Genomic DNA, 20,694 nt, shown 5'->3' on the forward strand with positions numbered 1-20,694 from the left:
ATCCCTTTAGGGGTAAGTGTTTCCATTTAGCAGACGCCACTAAAGCAATAGTGGATGGCGCAGTAGTCCTCGTTTTTAAGGCTAATTAAATGCTAATTATTTCGTAATTAGAGATCATTTATTTACTTTAATACTTTCCCATTTATATTTTAAGATATAATGTTATGTTATCTGCACCTTTCCTTTAAATTATGGGACACAGAACAGAAAACACCATGTTTATTTGAGAGTGGTTCGTTGGTTTGTTTGTGTGCAAGTTTGTTACACATGCACTGTCACAACTCTTTAGCAAACTTGAACAAACTGCATGATTGATATCGGTGAAATTTCAATTACGTATTAAGCACATTGATTGACTGATTGTAACAATTCGCTGTAAATTATACAAAACAGTAAACACAATAGGAAAAACATAATATCCAAATTAAAGAAACCGTACATTAGATTCCGAATCACCTCAAATATAACAATGTGAAGAAATCATATAAAATTAATTGGAGAGTTGTAATTAATATATTTACTTAGCTAACACCACTTGGATTTGGTAAGCGAAATTAACTGGGTGTGCACACGGAAATAACATTTCGAATAATTTATAACCAACGACTATATTGTTAATCATAAAGCTCTCTGATGCCTCGTGTTTGGATATATACCTATATAATTATCTTTTAATGCGGTAGAGATATCATTTTGGTTTCCGGCTTTTCCAATTCAGCGCCATACGATAATCGCAAACTCCCGTAAGTTAATTCCAACATAATTTTTTTTACAATATTTTTATTAATAAAATGAATATTGCCAAAGTTCTACACGTTTTCTCAATTCTTTCCCTTTCTATTGCAAGGTCACAAAGGGATTTCGACTTAGGAACTCAACTAAGAACAAAATCAACAGACGCCGGTAAGTGGTGGTTAAGTACTTCTTAAAATTTTAGGAAATCAATAATTGGAGGTATAGTGGCGTTTCAATTCGACTACCATGATGGTTTTGATTGTTTTAATGCTTAATTGAACCCAATATGCTAGATAAATAGACACTTTTCTGAAGGGTGGTGCTGTATCGTTTGTTGGGTGTAGGGTTAATCCGGTTGTAAGTGGATGCATTCCAAAGACGTGAGATAAGACTTCAACGCTACCAATCCACAAAAGTAATTATTGTTAGAAGGCTATCCTGACTAGGGACTCTTTTCAAGAAAAATTCTGCTTCTGGCTCTTGGAAGTATTGGGAAAGAAACAACATTGGCATCGAAAAAAGGATTCACCCGGTTGTATTGTAGCAACCCTCAAGTTTTGGTTTAATTTGATGGACAGCTGTATCAAACCCTATTTATTGTAAAGTGTCAATTGTGGAAATATTTCCTTTTAATTCCTTTTTTTGGCGCTGGGGATGGGGAATGCGGGAACAGTAGCTAGAATGAAAGATTCATTTTCAGGCGGAGATGTCTTTACTTATAAAGTCTGGGTTGCTGTTATTTTATAGAAGTTGTCATGTTAGTTGTTGAACAAACACACGTTCTCCCACACGGCCAACCACACCTAGCTAGTACGGAAATCTTAATTTGCGTGACTTGTTTTCAAAATTTAACAGTTGTCAACTTATCATCTCAACAAAATGACCGCGGACGACAATTTGACAAAAAGTGGGATCGTGTGAAAGTGACAGTCACAAGAAAACGTACACCTCGTCTTGGGGGACTTTGGCCACGACGAGGGCGAGAGTCACTCCCTGATTTTGAAGAAGACGCTGAACCAGGTCTGCCGCGACTTCTACTGGGCTTTCGACATTTGTAAGTTCACGTCAATTGTTTTGGAAAATAATTGGACTTTAATTAGATCCCACTAATTGTGCTAATTAATTGATTCCATTTTAATTAGCATTGACGCCATTGGAGTAATTATAGAAGGAATTCTAATCATTTTGGGTCTAATTAACCATCCTTGAAAATGTACTTTTATTATTATCATGTGCAATTGCATTGAAATTTTTATACGAATAAAATTTTTAATTGAGAAGTAAATAAAAGTTTTGGCATTTCTTACGATATATTCCCAAGTCCAAAAGTCGTAAAAGACAAAAATTTTGAAAAAGAAAAATCTACCAACCAATTAAATCGCAGATATTATTCCTATTAGCTGTATGTATTCCTGTATTTATGCATTCATTATCAGGCCAGTTATCTTCGGACTTCACTCCAAGTTGATTTACTCTTACTTTTAATGGGCAATAATGTTTTATTAATCAATACATAACATACTTTGCTTCTAACTTCGTTATCGTTGTTTTAATGTAGCTATGGCATAAGCCAATTATTATCTTTAAGTACCCAGCTGTTTAGTGGAAAGTCTCTTCCCCCTTTCTTACAAAAGATCGGGCTCCGAAAATCCACGAGATATTTTTCTTTCACCTCTCGCGTTTCATACCAGAGGTTGTAGGTAATACGGGCAAACAGACTGCAGGGGGGACAGACTAGTCCTCTTTAGATTTCATTCAGACATGGGTACTTCGAGTCTTATAAACTTCTGGCTAAACTAATGATCCAACAAACAGTATAAAATATGGGAAAGGTTAATTTCCGTTTTTCTCTTCCTGACACATAATTTAAAAGGTTTTTATTCCTAGATAAGGTAACGCTGAAATCAATAGTTGCCATGACAATTTTCTTTTATCCCCACACTTTCTGAATCGATTGATGCCGAATGGAAACTCAAGTTATTGTTCTCCGTGAATACGTTTTCGCGAATAATACAAACAATGAAATGCTTTCTTAAGATATGGCTGAAGAATAGTGCTATTTACAGTCAGGTAAACGTAGGTTTAGTATTTATACTGTCTACAACAATAGGCCATAATTATTCGACGAAACAACCATGTTGAGTCCGAAGAGTTTCGGGTTTTCTGTCGTTCTTTGAACTGTGTTACGTAAGATATAACCAGTCCTGTTCAAAGTGACTGTTAATGAACATATTTTTATGGAGTTGTCGCGGTATTCTGGTGTTCAATAGGTAAACAGATCAAAGTGAACAATAGTCAACCCTACTTTTATGGGTTCGGTTTACAATTATTCCAGAAATGTGAGTGCATGTTCCTGCACGTGTACTGGTATTCTAGCGTTCAACAGGTAAACTATTTTTCGTAAGGACATAAGAGTTCAACTTGAACGTGTATCAATGTAGTGTTTTACGATTGAACTCAATAATTTCTCCAAGGAATCAATATTATTTCCAAGAATTCGATAAATCTGTCAAAACAAAAGATTGCGTGACGTATCAGATATATCTTTAAAAACAGTGGAAAGTATTCATTATGGTTCTAAAGGCGGTCACTGTTGGACTGACAATCAACAACCCACACAGTCCTACGGTCATGCCTTACCCGATACAAGGCAAAGTGAAGAATTCATTGTTTTGGGTGGTGGTCAAAATATCCATTATCGTTTGGTTACCATTTGCAATTATATTTTTGCACTATGGCGCCATACGGGTCGTGGTAATGTTTTCCAGTCAACCGTTGGATATATGGTTACTTGGAAATATCAGTGTTTATACTCTGTCCGCCGTAAGTTTGGACGCCATAGTATTGTACAGAAGAAAAATACGAAAGAATTTTAGCTACGTCATTCGAAAGACATTCAAAGGTAAGAAATCGGTAACACGCTAACACTAGGTAGAGCCCAGCCAAAAATTGAAATATCTTTCTTAAATTATGGGAATTTATAAATTATATTTATACTTTTATGAAATTATAAGTGAATATGGGATAGGTACAAACATTTATAGAATCATTGGTCAGTAATCTACCAGTGTTGAGGGTATTATACGGCCCTTCAATAAAGCATAGATGACAGAAACGAAGAAAGCTTTGAAAAATACTGTACTTAATTTTAAAATTTCAGATTCGAGAAATTGCGATAAACTACAGAAAAAATGGAAAATCTACGTCATTTTAACCGGTATTTACGTCATCCTCATGACGTGTCTGACCACAACGATGTCGCAAATAAAATGCAGTTCGAAACGCGTCGCTGATTGGTGGATGTCCATGGTTACTTTCGACTCTACACCGAATTGGTCAGCTACAACAAAATGCATTCTAATGGCCATGGACAATTTCTATTGCGGATTATTCCTCATGGGATGTTGCCCATTACTTGCCTTGGGTCTCGTGGTACTTTCGACCGCTGTCGAAGACATGATCGACTCTTTCACGTATTTTTTGAAAGAAGTTCAAAACCAGGAGAATAATACGATTACATTCGAAGCCATACGCGAAATGCGGTTGAGATATCACAGAATTGTATCGACTGTTGATATCATCAACAACACTTGCCAAAACTTCGTTTTGTTGTGGTCCGTATTAGCGGTTGAAGCGGCTTGTTTCTCAATCACGGTTTGTTTAAAGGTAAAACAATAATTAATTAATAATTATAGCTGCTGGCAAGAAGCGATATTTAGTTTACTAGGGAGAAGGTATAAATTCGCCACATTTCCAGCTTTATCTCCAGTCCAAACGTAAAGTAGTTTCGGAGTTAATCCCCGCCTCTTAATTACAACCAGCAGCATCTCATTGGTTCTTGAAAACTCACGTCAGCGCGACGCGAATGACGAAAATTACGTATTTTCGACTCGGGAGAGGCGAAAAAGCCCGGCCTCCTTTTACGTCCCCCTTGTATTTTGGAAAGGGGAGTGAGACTATGGCGCGCGAAATACTTAGGCCTTCCTAATAAACTAGATATCGCTTCTTGCAGCTGGCAATAGTTAACTTGTGTTTTAATTTTCAAGCGGTACGGTTCGGAATCATTCGAAACCCTGGGTTCATCAGTTTACTACATCGCGAAGTACGGTCAACCTGTGGTGATTTTAATCGTGGTTATCCTGATTTGTTCGGCGATTCCGGAGAAATTGAAACAGTGTTCCAAGTTGTTCCGAGGCATAACGTTATGCACTTTGCAAGCACCAATAACGGATCAACAATTACTGTCTTACAACTCGGATATTTCTATGTTGTCCGCTCAATTTCAAAATGAATTTGTTGGGTTAAGCGCCGGAGGATGTTTTCTATTGACGAAGAATTTCTGTTTGTCTTTCATTGGGTTAGGGGCCACTTACGTCATGTTGTTGATACAGTTTCAAAGTGTCATACAAGTGCCTTTGCAGCGTTGAATAGCTAAGAATTGTTTGATTAAATGCTACAGTGTGTAAAAGAGTTTAAAATCTTTCCCGAACTTTCTCACGAAATATCATAACCATTTTTAAATTCCCTGACATTTCCCTGACGTTTATAACCATTTTAAAATAATTCCCAGACTTTTCCTTCACTTTTATGACCAATTTTAAAATCCTTCCCGAACTTTTCCACGAAATATCATAACCATTTTTAAATTCCCTGCCATTTATAACCATTATAAAACAATTCCCGGACTTTTCCCTGACTTTTATGACCAATTTTAAAAACCTTCCCGAACTTTTCCACGAAATATCATAACCATTTTCAAATTACCGGACTTTTCCCTGACTTTTGTGACCAATTTTAAAATCCGTCTCTGACGTTTCCGTGAAATATCATAATTATTTTTAAATTTCGCGAGCTTTCTGTGTACTTAAGGTTTTCCCGATACTGTGGCAGCCCTACTAGAGTACATGTATTAGAATACATGCATTTTGCGTCCCACAATGACTCCCCAACGGAGTATCTCTATAGGTAAGTCCATTATTTAAACCTTATAGAATTAAATAAATCATGTCAACAATTATTTACGCTATGTTCTTGCGAGCCATTAAGCGTGGGAAAGTTTATTTTGGACTCCCATAGACTGGTACCGTTTTATTTACGTGTCCCGAAAACCACGCAGTTAATTTCTATATTCTCGTTCAAACAAAACTACTTTCTAAATTATGATATTTAACATCGCGTATTCATACGCCCAGTTTTCTTGTAAAGCGAGCCAACGCGTACAATATTTCTTTGCTAATTTCCCACACTATATAAACTTATATTGCTTGAATAAACCTTTCCATTTTGAATAGTGGCATTGTCGTAATAGACTAGGACTGTTTAGGTTCAAAATTAATTGAGAGATGGCTATGAATTCGTGGCGTTTTGGAATTATTGAGGTAAGTAGATAAATTATTTTGGTTTTTGGTGATTAGGCATTGAGTGGTAATAGGTCTTCATAAAATGTTAAAGCGATTGTAATTAAAATTAATTAAAAATTAATTAATTTAACTATTGAGGAGTGTAAGGTTATAATACAAAGTATTTTAATGAAATTTTTCAATTTGGTTCAGTTTGAACCAATGCTTACAGTTGACCCAGATGGGACAATGCACGGATTATCATCTCACGTCATTGAGCATTTAGCTTTATCATTTAACGTCAGGTAATCCGCTTTAAATTAATCATTCTTAAGTACCATTTGAAAGGAGAGAAATAGGGCTCTCACATACTCAAAGGATTTCCAGTAGCTCTTATTGAATCAGAATTATAACACTGGAAAGTGGAGGTTCAAAAAGGATTTTCATGTCGATATTTAACGCTATCTTTGGCCAATAATTTGCTTAATTACGTGAGCCCTGATTATTGCAATCCCAAATATTTTAAAGGGAAAAATTAGGCCTATAACATATTCAAAGGAAATCCCTGTATCTCTTATAGGAACCAGAGTTATAAGACCCCAAAGTGAAATTGGAGTTAAAAAAAATTCCAAAAATATTTTTTTCAGCATTGAACTGGTCCGTTCACCAGACGGTGGTTTTGGTACAAAAATGAAGGATGGTAATTGGACTGGTATCATGGGAAGCATTCAGAGAGGGGCAAGTTCCCGAATTACGTCTATAATGTCAATTACTTTGTACATTGAATCATTATTAAATTTATTAGGAAGCGGATTTGTTTGGGGTTCCCTTAGCGGCGAACCCCCAACGGATGGATATAGTTGATTACTCGCCTCCAATTCACACGAGCTACTTCATCATAGCGACCGCACTTAAAACGGAAATGGACGACAATTACTGGGGTCTCTTTGCCACATTCAATATGGAGGTAATTACTTGAAACGATACAATTACATTCTCAAGTTCAAGTGTTATGCAGTTGCATCATTATATAGGTGTGGCTTGGAGTATTACTTTCCATCATGTTTCTCGTGAGTCTAAGTTCATTTATAGACGTTGGTTTGAACTCAGTTCACGGGGTTAAGACCACCAAAAAGTCAAAAATTGCTTCCGACCATTTTTGGAATTATTTGGCTTCATTTTTCTCCGAAGGTAAGTTCCCTTTCACTAGAGTAAGAGTTGGTCAAAATAGGCCTTGACCAATTAAAGAAATGAACCACGCGTTTCGTCTATTAGGTACTCCCAAAGAACCAGTTTGGGGTATCAACAAATGGTTGATGTTTGTTTGGTGCATTTCCGTTCTAACTCTAATGAACGCCTTCACGGGACATTTCAAAAGTCAACTGACCATCATAGCGGAACCCAAGCAAATTGAAAACGTAGTGGACCTAGCCAAGGAAAGCGATGACCTCAAGGTTCTCATATGGGGTGGATCCTCGTTCGAAGTATTTGTCAGGGTAATGTACTCATGCCTTAATTACTAGGTCGCGGGACTTGGGAACGTTTTCGACTTTGACATGGGGTTACTTACATGTACAACTTGTAGTTTTCAGTCGGTCAAGTTTTCTTGTGACCGAGGCTTAACTTGAATGAGTCTATTCACGATACTTTTGAAGTTAATTCTAGCTTCTAATGAATTACTGTTGTATAAACGATGCAATTAAACGCAATCACGTTTTACTAATTATATTTGTTAAGACTAAAATTATATTCTAAAATGATCTTCAGGTTAGGATGTCCTCCGCATAGCCACATTGTCAGCAAAGTAATATAAATTGGAGCGTCTGCTATAACCTTGGATAACCGCTGCTATCTTCCCCTGTGCATTGAAACACAGCCCACTCGATCGGCTGCTCCGTCCGGATCGAGTGGGCTATGATTGAAACAAGCTCGTGATTAGGCTTACAAATCTTAGGGGGCAAAACAAAACCGGAAGTGCTGCTTCGGGCAAACGTCGTTCATTGGCAGACGACGAATTAGCGTTAAACTTATATGAAAAGACTACCCGTTTGTCCTGAAGCAGTACTTCCGGTTCAAAGTTCAACCCATCCTCGCCTGTCGGTACTAGAGGCTATGGAGGAAAAACTATGGCTGCGTTCCATGCTCAGTAAACAATCCAGTTATTAGCATATCCACGCCTTGAGGCTCCTAGCACACTAAATAGAGGGTTAAGATTAATAGGAGTTGATAGTCAAGGTACTTTTGGAGACGATTTATAACTGCCAATGCAGGCATATTGGGGCCTGATATAATCTACGATAACTTTCTTATTTATGACGTGATTTCAACGCCTTTCTTGTTGTTTGAAAACTCCTGACAATCTTCATGCGTTTCTGTAGACAGCCGAAGCGCCGGGTTACAAAAACCTTGAGAATAAAGCGGATAAAAATGGAGGTTTCATCAACGTCAGGGAATATTTTACCTGGGAAAATTACGAGGACACCGTCATGGGGAAATCAGCCTTTATGGTTGAGACTACGACGTTCTCCTACTTCCTGGGTCTCATGTGCTCCATTGCTCCTGATACAAAAATTCACTTGGCCAAGGAAGCCATTTACCCAATTCACGCTTATTTCCCTTACACTAAAAGATTCTCGAAGGAAACCAGAGATGCAATTGACAAAAAGTAATAACCCATCATCAGCTCTGGTTATCATTTATGGCGTATTCTATTTACCTGCTCTGAGATCGCCCGCGATTTGCTTAGAGTTTTACGTCATAAATCTAGGGCCAGTATCGTTAATGATTGATTGCAAGCACCACGTGACTCCAAGATCCAAACACTCCACATGGAGTGGGACTAGACACTTAGTCCTAGTTTTAGCGATATTGTAGTGTCAATCCCCGAAGTTTCTTTGAACCGCACCTCTCCTTGGTCACGTTCCTCTGACGTATTTGAAATAAGTTTTACCCACCCATCGCTGCCTTCTTTAGAGTCCCTTTAACTTGAACCTGACTTGTGACCTGATCGCGATCTACAAATGCAACACGAAACATTTTTCAGAGCGTTCAGAACAGTGAATGGAATGCGCTATAGCCTGATGGTAGTTACGCGACCTACCAACTGATTGTGTTGATTTCAGATTATACCAGTTTGTGGAAACAGGCCTTAAAGAAAAATGGAGAGATGACATAACGGATGACAGTACGAGATGCACGAGTGGCATCGACACTTCCGGTTCCGAAAGGACACTTGGTTTCTCGGATCTGAGAGCCGTCTTCGTTCTGTACCTGTCTCTTCTCGGTTTCTCTACTATCGTCTTGGTGGCTGAAATAATCTTCAAACCAAAGAAAGCTAATTACTCCGCATTCCAGGAAACTAACTTTAAATTCTAATTCACTAATTTGCATTTATTAGTAACGTGATCTTGTTAGTTTATGCTACTGAGTGTCATGTGTTAATTATAACAATTAAACGTAATTACTGAAATTAATTTCTATATGTAATTAGCAAATGTTTTCAGCAATTTACGATTTGGTCTTACCTACAAGAAAACAACAAACATGTCACAATGATTCAAAACATCTATTTACCAACATTTATTCATTGTTCCAAGAACCCAAATAAAACCTGGGAACGTATGACAATACACTACACATTTTGGATTCAAATTGGGTTATGCGTTTGAACTGGGTTGTTGCAAGGTTATCAATATGGGGGTCGTGCTAAAGGTACCTTGAGATCACGGTGCGCGCTACAGCCCAAATCATTGAACGAACTCAGATCTTAAACGTGTTCTTGGTTTACTTTTCCTTCAAATTAATCTAGAGCTGTTGATTAATTTTGTTCAGCTTTAACCATAGTTTCCATAAACAACGTGTAAGAAATGGCAGCCATAAATACACTTTCCATAAACCCTAGATTAATGGTGTAAGTCTTTAAAAACTTAAACTCCATTTGCCCCGTGTTAATTTTAGACATTAAATACAGATTTGCAGTCTGAATCTTGGTATTCCATTCATTTTGAAATAAAAATCTTAAATGACACGAGGTCAACAAAACATCGCGATTATTAGCGTGTAGCGACATAGTAACGAATAACAGAGTTACACTAAGAAGTGGTTGAAATAACAACAATGTTATTGTGTAAATAGCTTTCGGAGAAAGATTTCTCTCGAATAACCGATCGCAATTAAAACAAAAATTAACCACGGAGTCAACTAACCATATAAATAAAATTGGCTGGATTTTGGAATCAATTTTGTTAATTTCTTGTAAAATTTCGGTATGAAGTTGAAATATTTTTTCCAAATCATAAGAGGGTTTGGCAATATTTTTTGATAATATCTGCACCTTCAACCGTAAAAATTCGACAACAAACGCGACAAGTATTTGTATTAACGATGACATTAATTGCAAACCTCGAAATAGAAGGTTTGTTAAAATGGCACAAACCCGAGTTAATCGCGAGCGACTTCTAAAATAATTAAGATTGAAAAAAGAATTAACAACTTCCTCTAAAATCTCACTTTTGCCGTACTGTATTTGTTGAACTAATCTACTAATTATGCATAGCAAATTAAACGTAATTATGATTAAGATGAAGTACTTCAATAGAGTATTAGTTTTAAACTGTCTAATTCGACATAATTTGGTGGTTAGTTGGATAAAGGTTGCGCTAAACATTGATAAGTCAACAACGTAAACAATGGAATGCAAGCGAACGAGAAAAAATATTTGAGCGAAGATTTTCTTCGCTTTAAAGTCGTTTCCAGAAAAGAATAAGTTATAGAATGATCGAAATGTAATGTAAATGCAATATACGTGAATTATAGCGCAAGTTACGTAGCGTCCGATGTAACGTTTATCGTTGCGAAACAGTCCGAAGAAACGCAAAGTTTTAAGAATTAAACCGAAGCAATCTTTATTTGATGAAATTGATTCGGGACTCGATGAAATCATTAGTTGCGTTGGTTTCAACTTGGTAATAGCGTGTCTTCTACGAGGCATTGTTGTATGTTGTAATTTATAAGTGCTTCAACCGCCTGTAATATTAAATTTTGCATTTATGAACGGTATTTTACAAGATAACAAAACTGGAAATCAAGGTTAAACTCACTGAGAATCAAAGTATAAGTATAAAATTTCTAAAATTCGGCTTACTTTCTGAACAATGCGGATCTTCGTTTTGATCAAAGCTATTCGACAGTATTACACCACTTGTACTACACTTTCTTGTACAAAATAACCATACCGCTTCTTCAAAATAATCAAAAGTTTTACTTTGATTGAAATTCATTTTTATTCGATGACTATATACCCGATACGTAATGGTAGACTCTTTCTTGAAATATAAAACGTTCTCAAATACAAACCACAACCCATTAAATAAATTAAACTAGTTTATACTCAAAGGTACAATTTCGCCGTTGAAAAAACCGTCTATGGTCGAAACAGTAACTCAAATAGTAGTGGTGGTATGTGTAAAAACAATCACACTAAACAAACCAAGAAAAAAATGGAACGTACCAAATTGCGTTATAGGAAAATATTGGCATAAGATGCAAGGACAAATAGCCTATCATGTTAAAAGGACACACAGTGCGTTTTTCAATCCACTCTCACCTACAATCATACATTGTTAGTTCAGCCATAAAATTTCGTAAGCAAAGCGCGAAATTGTTTTATAAAATGAATGCTCTTAATTTTTTGGGTCATTAACTTAAATGATCCGCCTTTGTATTGGTTCGGACATAAATTGTATACTTCTTGATTGATTTACTCTTGGTTTGGTCTATTCAAAATTATACGTTTGCTTTGAGAATAAAAACTTTTAATTAAATTGATAATAATTAGTAGAAATAGTTATTAAATGATCTTGATATAATAATAATGTTTAACAGTATTTAATCCATTTTGATGCCAGATTTCTCTTCGAAACATTTCTGAAAAATTAAGCAAATTAGCGCCTTGTTTAGAAACAATATCTCCAATTAAAAATGTGCTCAAACACTAGGAATTTAAATATACTTATATTTAATTTATAATAAATAAATGCAATTAACTCACAAACATGGGTTGCATCTGATTTTGTTCATTTTCTTTAGTAATTTTCTGTAAATATTACAATTGAAAATTAGTCACATAACAAAAATAATTATGAGTAACAGTTTTACCTTCTCGACTGCTAACTCGTCTTGACACTTGTCAAACTTGATTAAATTTGACAATAAATTAAGTTAATTAATGATTAAATAAAATGAAATCATGGAGGATAAAGGGAGACGCCATAAGAATACTCGGAAGGTCTAAACATTTCGTCAATAAAAAGACTTTCAATATTTGAAACGTCGTACAAAAGATGGCGTCACGATCTAAAGGCTAACACGTCACTTTACCCATGCGTATTTGCTGACTCAGAGAGCAATGATAGAACAAGGTTCAGAGAGATCAACCCTCCATCAACTCCTCAATTTTCCCCTTTTTCCTCGTCTGTGCGCAGAGGTAGGTGCGCGTGAGATACAGAAACAACTGTGCCGTTCACGTTACCTTCTCCCTTTTTTCAATGGCCGACATCTCCCTTCTTTCTCCTTGATGAAACTCAAAATTATTACCTGGTAAAATATTTTGTCTCCCCCTTCAGCGCAGAAAACTTCGGTCAAAGACTTGAGCGAATAATCAGTTTTAATTTCAAATTTATCGGCGCAGATTTTATCAAATTCTTTCATCTAAATAATGAACTTATTAAGGTCAAGGAAATAATTAATCCATAAGTATTACTTGATCGGTGGCTTTTTCCTTGTGACATTCGTTCATTATTGTCAACATTTCTTTGTTCTTCGTAAGTTCTGTAACAAAGTACATTTTTGAGAACAAGTTAAGTCACTTGGAAAACATTTTCGTTTTCAGAATTTACGATTACAGTGTTTAAAAGATGGCCCCTTAAATAGAAGAAAGAAACTGAAACACATCGCTAATTAAATTAAGGGGGCCGTCCGTAAAACACTACAATCATAACTTGTTTAGGAGTGGCCCTTGTGGGAAAATGCCATAGAACAATTTCGACTCAAAATTATTACCCATTGAACCCACTGTACTACCATGATCATTTTTGGAACACCGACGTACAAATGCTACAAGCTAAGCTACCCGTCGTTCTCAACAGGCTTAAAGCCAAGGGGTTCGCGGACCCAACCTTCGAATTCGTTAACGAATTGTGACTGTACATAAAGATCATACAAATAAACAACTTTATCAAATATTACAAAAAAATTACTGATCAAGATTCGCTATTTATAAATCACTGAATATTTAATGTGCTAACAGACTACACATACGCTACAGTTTAAGTGCTAACTCACCAAACATCGGGCCCAAGGAAAGCCTACCTACTCCCACTTGGCCCAGATACCACTAATAAAAAAAACAACTCACCACACATTGATTGTAAGGTTTCATCTGGTGATTCTTCAGTGTCCTCAACTTTGGTATCTGTGCCATTAATGGCGGCACACCAGACATGAGCCACTAATACAACGCTATAAAACAGAAAGACTCTCATTGCAGCAGAAACAGGAATATTTTCGGGTTCAAAGTTTCACTACTCTTATAAAAACTTCGAAGACGACTAAAATTGAATTGGAAAAAATATATTTACCTGTGGCGACGGTTGCTGGTTGTTGGCACACCTGCATTGGATACTCCATAACCGTAATTACCTTGATAATAAATTATTAAGAAAATTACTGTGTGCTTAGGGTTTCCTGTTATATCGCTTAATTCTAAGGTATAGAGACACAAATTGACGTACGCCTATCTTTTGTTTGATCAATGGTATTTTTAAATTTCTTCAAACCATGCATGAACTTTGATACAAATTCTAAAGCGGACCTACAACTACAAAGAAGAAATTATTTTTTACGAAAAATAAGGTCAATTACTTCCCCCTTCTACCATGCACATACCTTTAAAAAGTTCCAAAAATAGAACATTCCAAAAATTACATGCAGAAGAACCAACAAACAGGATGGAAGTCTGACATATCTAAGGTTATTTTTCCTCACGCCAAGAAGCAACACCAGATGGAACTATGCATGGATTGAGGCTAGCCAATTACTTTCAATACGTTAAAAGCCTAAAAATATGATTAATGTTTAATTTTGTATTTATTTAAGTGAGTGGGGGTGAGCGCGAACGCACGACCCCCGCTACATGCACCTACCTTTAAAAAGTTCCAAAAATAGAACATTCCAAAAATTACATGCAGAGAAACCAACAAACAGGATGGAAGTCTGACATATCTAAGGTTATTTTTCCTCACGCCAAGAAGCAACACCAGATGGAACTATGCATGGATTGAGGCTAGCCAATTACTTTCAATACGTTAAAAGCCTAAAAATATGATTAATGTTTAATTTTGTATTTATTTAAGTGAGTGGGGGTGAGCGCGAACGCACGACCCCCGCTACCAAAAATAGTACGCCCCACTGATCACGATTAGTGATAGTGGTGAGGGTCAACTCGATCGGGGTGCAATGATCAAGTCTCGCCCCAGCCCGCCTCCTCAAAGATCGAGGCCGCAGCGACGCCAGGTAAGTATGATTACGAAGGAACTGACATTAGGTTATACATTAACGATGGAGAGCCAATATTACGAGTAAATGCAATATTAATTAAGCATTTTAAGGCTTGGATTTGGTTTTAAGATTCATTGAAGGGTTATGATGAGGAGATGCACAATTATGAAAAATACGGTCCTCCACGAAATTCATACAGTTGGTTTTTCTTCCAGAAATAAAGTAATTTCGGTAGAGAGGGGGAGTGAACTGAGTATCCGCAATGTTGGGAGCAGCTTTGTAAGAGGGAATACTATTTGCTCCGGAAGGGCGGATATCACTAAGATAAGAGATAAAGGGTTTTGACGTTGCCATAAATGGGAAAAAAATTCTTCTAAACAAGAGCTTAAATAATTTGAGTCTACGTTGAATCACGGTACATGATGTATTACACACTGCGTATTTTTAATATCTCACAGACTACTTCTTAAGACTTCAGGTGCAGTTTGAATCATCGACACAGAATGCACTAAAATTTATTTAATGAGTATGATATGTGATTAATTTTGTGATATATAATTTGTGGGGGTGAGCGCGAACGCACGACCCCCGCTCCCAAAAATAGTACGCCCCACTGATCACGATTAGTGATAGTGGTGAGGGTCAACCCGATCGAAGTGCAATGATCGGGTCTCGCCCCAGCCCGCCTCCTCAAAGATCAAGGCCGCAGCGACGCCAGGTAAGTATGATTACAATGGAACTAACATTAGCTTATACATTAACGATGGAAAGCCAAGATTAGGAGTAAATGCAAAATTTATTAAGAATTTGATTGTGCTTTCATAGACAAAGTTTAGATTTTAAGCTTCTATAAAGCGTTAAGGTGAAGAAACGATAAGTAATGTAAAATATGGTCGAAGTATTTCGAGGATAAAAGTTGAATTAGCAGTTAATGATTTCTTCGGGAAATACGGATAGAAAATACAGTAGAATTTTCTTTCAGCCATAGACCATTTCGACGTAACTAAGAGGGAAAGGCACGGGGGCAAAACTTTGCCTTTCTTCTCGCTTTTTGCGCCTGCGCTGTAGCTTTTTTGTATTATGAGAGTGCGCAGAGACGGATGGCAATGTTTCAACCCCCTTGAATGTAACGATATTGAGGGTTGCCTACCCCTTTTTTACGTCGGAAAAGTCCATACGAGAGCTTTTTTTTTGGTTCTACGTTGTTTCACTACACATGCATGACACACTGCATATTTTTAATACCTCACAAACTACTTCAGCTCAGATTGTATTTTAACTCAGAATACAATGAACGCCATAAGCTACGTGATATATGTTTAATTTTGTATTTAGAGTATGTGGGGGTGAGCGCGAACGCACGACCCCCGCTACCAAAAATAGTACGCCCCACTGATCACGAATTAGTGATAGTAGTGAGGGTCAACCCGATCGGAGTGCAATGATCGGGTCTCACCCCAGCCCGCCTCCTACAAGATCAAGGCCGCAGCGACGCCAGGTAAGTATGCTTATTATAGAACTGACATTAGCTTATACATTAACAATGGAAAGTCAATATTAGGAGTAAATTCAATATTTATTAATAATTTTGAGATTTTTATTTTGTTTTAAGTATCTTAAAGCGTTGCCTACGCTATATCGTAGGCAACGCTATATCGTAGGCAACTCTTAAAGGGTTAATGTGAGAAGAGTTTACCCGTGGAAAACCGATTTGATTTACGGTAACACACTAATGGTATCCGAGGTATTAAAAATACAACAATAAATATAACGCAATTTATTTGAAATTTTACATTAATGTTAATTTCAATCCTGAGTTATTGCGACTTAGTACCAAGTTTATCTGCGAAACAATCCTGAAAAACCATAAGAAATAATTAAGTACAATTAACTTTCATCTTTAAAAAAAAGTACACCGAAGCGTCGACTTACCATCATGGGCTGTATTTCCTTTTCCGCCATTTCTTTTGTTATTTTCTAAAATTTGAATTAATAACATCAATTAAAAAGAAATTAATTAATTTGATTTAATGACGGAGTATGAATGAAATGAATCAGAATTCAAATACCTTTTCGGTCATTTGTTCTTTTTGACATTTGTCAAACTGAAACCATTAATAAAATGAAAAATATAAAGCAACTTATTTACATGTTTGGACTTATAGAGGCTAATTCAACAGCCAACCTGGGAGTACATATACTACAGGAGTAAGGGTTTACAGTTTAAAGTCCTTGGGGGTGAGGGGGAGACTGGAGGTGCACTAGTAAAATCTCTTCTGCGCAACTTGGCCACGCACCGTGCTGTCGTTGACATCATAGTCTTGGTAGGGGGCTAGAAGTTGGCAGGGGACTGTCCATGTCTGAACGTAGAGGAAACGTACCGGTTTCTTAACGCGTGTTGACATCTCCTATATTATGAGTACTCCCAGAGTCAACCAAGTACCTTATAGAAAATTTTGTCGCCTCCTGGGGCGCAGACCATATCCGCCATTTCCGTGAAGGTAAGACCTTCTTTAATGTCGAGTTTTTTACCACAGACTGAGTAGATTTCCTTCATCTAAATAGCGAAAAAAACCACGTGTTTTACATATCCAATTAAATTTAACAGTCGAAAATATTCTAGTGTGGTAGATAATTAAGTATTGTTCAATGGATAATTACCATATCAGTGCCCTTTACTTCTTGGCAGGCATTCATTGCATCTCGCATAGCTTTGTTTTCATTAATCACTATTTAGAATTTAAAAATAAAAGTTTTATTTATGGAATTGGGAATGATAACGCATGCGCAAATGTTTAATAAAAACATACTGCACATTGTTTTCAAAACTTCCTCGGGTGTCATATCCATTTGGGCGAAATACGAGGCGAAATTCATGGCTAGTACGAAGGCAAAAGCAAAGGTTCTCATTTTGGATACGATGTGAAACGTAATAACAATTAACTTTAACTAGAATCTTTTGAATGGAAGCATTCGCATTTATACTGTAACCCCAAAAATATCGGTAACAATATATTCTCACCTGTTTTAAAGTATACAATGTCCCCAATCAAATCTATAATAATTTCCGATACCTTAAACAAACTGGGGGAAATTTTAAAGGGTAATACAAAGAATCGTTATCTGTCCAGGGATTCATTTGTAACTCACAAAGTATGTCAAGGGCATAAGTAACATAATTAGAATAAGTATGATAGTTGATAGGCACTCGTGGGTTATCAAGAGACCATTCCATTAAATCCAGAAGAGAAGCAAACACCACCCAACTTTATAGTATATCCTATTAAGTCTCAGTACCGCAGGTATAATTACTTTTGTGTTTAATTTTATATTTAATAATTAGTGAGGGTGAGCGCGAACGCACGACCCCCGCTGCCAAAAATATTACGCCCCACTGATCACATTAGTGACAGTGGTGAGGGTCAACTCGATCGGGGTGCAATGATCAAGTCTCGCCCCAGCCCGCCTCCTCAAAGATCAAGGCCGCAGCGACGCCATGTAAGTATAAAAGTAATGGAATTAATGTTAGGAAAGCCAAGATTAGTAGTAAACGCAATATTAATTAAGTATTTTAAGACTTGGATTCTGTTATAAGTTTCAATGATAGGTTAAGATGAGAAGACACCAAGTTATGAAAAATACGGTCAAATTATTTCTGGGAAAATAATTGAATTAATCTTTGAAACAAGTGATTTCTCCGAGAAATTAATACAGTTGATTTCTGTTCCAGCAATACAGTAATTTCGGTAGAGAGAGGGAGTGAACTGAGTATCCTCAACGTTGTGGACAACTTCGTAAAGGCTCGTTTACATGTGAGCGAGAATTAAGCTTAAAGCGGAGAGTAGAAGTTGAAAGTTGAATCATTTTCTCGCGCCTAAAAAAATCGCGTCTGCCAAAAGCGTTTGTTCCCGCTGCTCCACCTGCTCCTTCGTTTACATACGAGCTGGGCGGTAGCATGAGCCTAGATTGCAGAGTTGTCTTTCAGTCGGAAGTAAACAACTAAAATGGCGTCGACTGTCGTTAGTTTACTTCTGCTTAAAAAGAAACTATTGCTTTTGAAAAACATTCGACATTTATAACAAAAAAACAACAGAAAATTAGAACGGAACGTCGTTGGTGGGCACATCCTATATGGAGAAATAGAAACAAAGAAGGCTATTTTCGCCTTTTGGAAGGTCACTTGATGTAATTTGTCACGATGCGTATATTTTCTCTACTTGAGCTTGAGAATAATTTTGATTTAATTGTCGAGCTTGAAAGGATGAGGTAATGTGATTACACGTATTTCAAAAATTTTATCTTGTTCTTTTAAAGACATTCTCAATTGTGGTGCCTAGGCCTATTTCGCGAGATAAACAAGCGCAAAAATATCAAACGATATTCGGTCCTTGGATATTATTGGCTTGGAAAATCACGTGACTCTTTGCGAGAAGCAAACACGAGCTGAAGATTCTACTGCGGCAGATCGGAGCTTATTCCGAACACCCGCTTCAACTATGAGCAACAAGCGCGACTTAAAAAGCTTTCGCTTGTTTGTAAACGGTATGCCTAGGGAACGCAAACCCCAATACGCCTCATCTCTCAGCTTTACGCTTCGACTTTTTCCATTTCTCGCGCACATGTAAACGAGCCTTTAGAGAGTATACTATTGACCCCGGAATGGGGGATATCACTAAGGTAAGAGATAGAGAATTATGGGAAAAGAACTTACTTTATACAAGAGCTCAACTAATTTGGGTCTACGTTGAATCACCCCTACACACAGACTACTTCGTGTGCAGTTTGAATGACCGACAAAAAATGCACCACAAATTATTTACTGTGTATGGTTTGTATTTAATTTTATATTATATAGTTTGTGGGGATGAGCGCGAACGCACAACCCCCGCTACCAAAAATAGTACGCCCCACTGATCACGATTAGTGACAGTGGTGAGGGTCAACTCGATCGGGGTGCAATGATCAAGTCTCGCCCCAGCCCGCCTCCTCCAAGATCAAGGCCGCAGCGACGCCAGGTAAGTATGATTGTAACGGAATTAACATTAGCTTATACATTAACGATGGAGAGCCAAAATTAGGAGTAAATGCAATATTTATTTTGAATTTTAAGAACTTGCTTCAACGTTTCGTTTTTATAAAGTTTTAACGTCGTGAGTCGTCAAATTATGAAAAATACGGTCGAAGAATTTCGAGGAAACGTTTAAAATTAATGATATCTCGGTGAAACAATGGAAAATCAGAATTGGTAGTTAAATGCAATTTTATTGTGGATAGATTTCCCTTTCAATAGGATGATGATAAATCGGCTGAGCGTTAAGTTTTTGAGTAATACAATCCTGATCAAACGTAAGAAACCATTTAGAACTACTTTCAACCAACCATAAATGGTGTATTAATGCGCCGAGCGTCGACTTACTTGGTAGGGTTGCTCATCCTTTTCCTGCATTTCTTTGGTAATATTCTAATTTAATGCCAAATAAATTAACTTAATTAGATTTAATGATACTTTAAAACATGTGAAAACGTACCCTTTCAGCCATTTCGTCATTCTGACATTTGTCATACTGAATATACTAATTGTAATTAGTGTAAACATTAAAAGTTTTGAGAGGTCAATATTGGGAGTTAACTGCAGTATTTATTCCGTAAACCCAAGCTTCCATTATAAAAAAACGTCTTGGTTTGGACCAAGGCCGAAAAAACAAACGATATGTCTGAGGTTTATCAGTTGACTGAAGTTTCAGATATTGCAATTTCTTTTTAAATTACTTTTATTCCTTTAATCCTTAATCAATATTTAATTCAATCAACTTATTTTTACTGTTAATCGATCTATTCCCTCTAAATTAATTTCAAAAATTACATATCTACGCTTTTTCAAGAATAATTCCATTTTCCGAAAACATTTTATCATGAAATTAATTATTTTGAAGGGAGTACGTGTTGGGTGACGAATATTGAATATTTGAAATATTATACGAAGTGTCTAAAAAGAGCAAGCGATCTTTGATATAACTCGAAAGGAAAATGTAAATATTTGATAGTGGATGCATATATTGGGGAC

General features: G+C 36.7%; 2 protein-coding genes, 3 long non-coding RNA genes and 5 other non-coding genes across 11 annotated transcripts; 2 read left to right on the top strand and 8 right to left on the bottom strand.

Moving 5' to 3' along the window:
- Positions 1–282: 282 nt before the first annotated feature.
- On the top strand, positions 283–2,013 carry LOC149678133 (uncharacterized). Its single transcript, XR_016366247.1, has 5 exons — positions 283–544; positions 627–743; positions 848–903; positions 1,591–1,789; positions 1,878–2,013. It is a non-coding gene; the product is annotated as an uncharacterized LOC149678133 (long non-coding RNA).
- A 4,064-nt stretch (positions 2,014–6,077) lies between these two features.
- LOC149678134 (glutamate receptor 2-like) lies at positions 6,078–9,449 on the top strand. Its single transcript, XM_089836994.1, has 8 exons — positions 6,078–6,113; positions 6,288–6,379; positions 6,722–6,812; positions 6,880–7,041; positions 7,109–7,265; positions 7,350–7,570; positions 8,453–8,739; positions 9,197–9,449. The coding sequence occupies exons 1-8, from the start codon at positions 6,078–6,080 to the stop codon at positions 9,447–9,449; spliced, it is 1,299 nt and encodes a 432-aa protein (XP_089693120.1).
- Positions 9,450–11,674: 2,225 nt separating this feature from the next.
- LOC149678135 (uncharacterized) lies at positions 11,675–14,108 on the bottom strand. Its single transcript, XM_089837086.1, has 8 exons — positions 13,865–14,108; positions 13,712–13,772; positions 13,489–13,592; positions 12,835–12,902; positions 12,669–12,782; positions 12,231–12,266; positions 12,124–12,168; positions 11,675–11,999 (listed from the first exon to the last, which is right to left on the bottom strand). The coding sequence occupies exons 1-8, from the start codon at positions 13,914–13,916 to the stop codon at positions 11,961–11,963; spliced, it is 519 nt and encodes a 172-aa protein (XP_089693212.1). The 5' UTR covers positions 13,917–14,108; the 3' UTR covers positions 11,675–11,960.
- A 381-nt stretch (positions 14,109–14,489) lies between these two features.
- On the bottom strand, positions 14,490–14,653 carry LOC149678136 (U1 spliceosomal RNA). The gene has a single exon (XR_016366313.1). It is a non-coding gene; the product is annotated as a U1 spliceosomal RNA (small nuclear RNA).
- Positions 14,654–15,192: 539 nt separating this feature from the next.
- LOC149678137 (U1 spliceosomal RNA) lies at positions 15,193–15,356 on the bottom strand. The gene has a single exon (XR_016366299.1). It is a non-coding gene; the product is annotated as a U1 spliceosomal RNA (small nuclear RNA).
- A 615-nt stretch (positions 15,357–15,971) lies between these two features.
- Positions 15,972–16,136, bottom strand: LOC149678138 (U1 spliceosomal RNA). The gene has a single exon (XR_016366298.1). It is a non-coding gene; the product is annotated as a U1 spliceosomal RNA (small nuclear RNA).
- Positions 16,137–16,394: 258 nt separating this feature from the next.
- Positions 16,395–16,988, bottom strand: LOC149678139 (uncharacterized). The gene is made up of 3 exons (XR_016366250.1): positions 16,700–16,988; positions 16,563–16,607; positions 16,395–16,486 (listed from the first exon to the last, which is right to left on the bottom strand). It is a non-coding gene; the product is annotated as an uncharacterized LOC149678139 (long non-coding RNA).
- Positions 16,989–17,002: 14 nt separating this feature from the next.
- On the bottom strand, positions 17,003–18,153 carry LOC149678140 (uncharacterized). Of its 2 annotated transcripts, none has more exons than XR_016366249.1 (4): positions 17,653–18,153; positions 17,441–17,509; positions 17,292–17,359; positions 17,003–17,187 (listed from the first exon to the last, which is right to left on the bottom strand). It is a non-coding gene; the product is annotated as an uncharacterized LOC149678140 (long non-coding RNA). The 2 variants fall into 2 exon arrangements; XR_016366248.1 differs by having other exon boundaries at positions 17,006–17,187; positions 17,441–17,586.
- On the bottom strand, positions 17,974–18,136 carry LOC149678141 (U1 spliceosomal RNA). Its single transcript, XR_016366345.1, has one exon. It is a non-coding gene; the product is annotated as a U1 spliceosomal RNA (small nuclear RNA).
- A 1,336-nt stretch (positions 18,154–19,489) lies between the features above and the next one.
- Positions 19,490–19,653, bottom strand: LOC149678142 (U1 spliceosomal RNA). Its single transcript, XR_016366306.1, has one exon. It is a non-coding gene; the product is annotated as a U1 spliceosomal RNA (small nuclear RNA).
- Between the last annotated feature and the right edge of the window lie 1,041 nt (positions 19,654–20,694).

Source organism: Phalangium opilio, unplaced genomic scaffold (assembly GCF_054372755.1).
Source record: "Phalangium opilio isolate 3A_F unplaced genomic scaffold, DU_Popi_V2 ptg000042l_1, whole genome shotgun sequence".
Classification (NCBI taxonomy): domain Eukaryota; kingdom Metazoa; phylum Arthropoda; class Arachnida; order Opiliones; family Phalangiidae; genus Phalangium; species Phalangium opilio.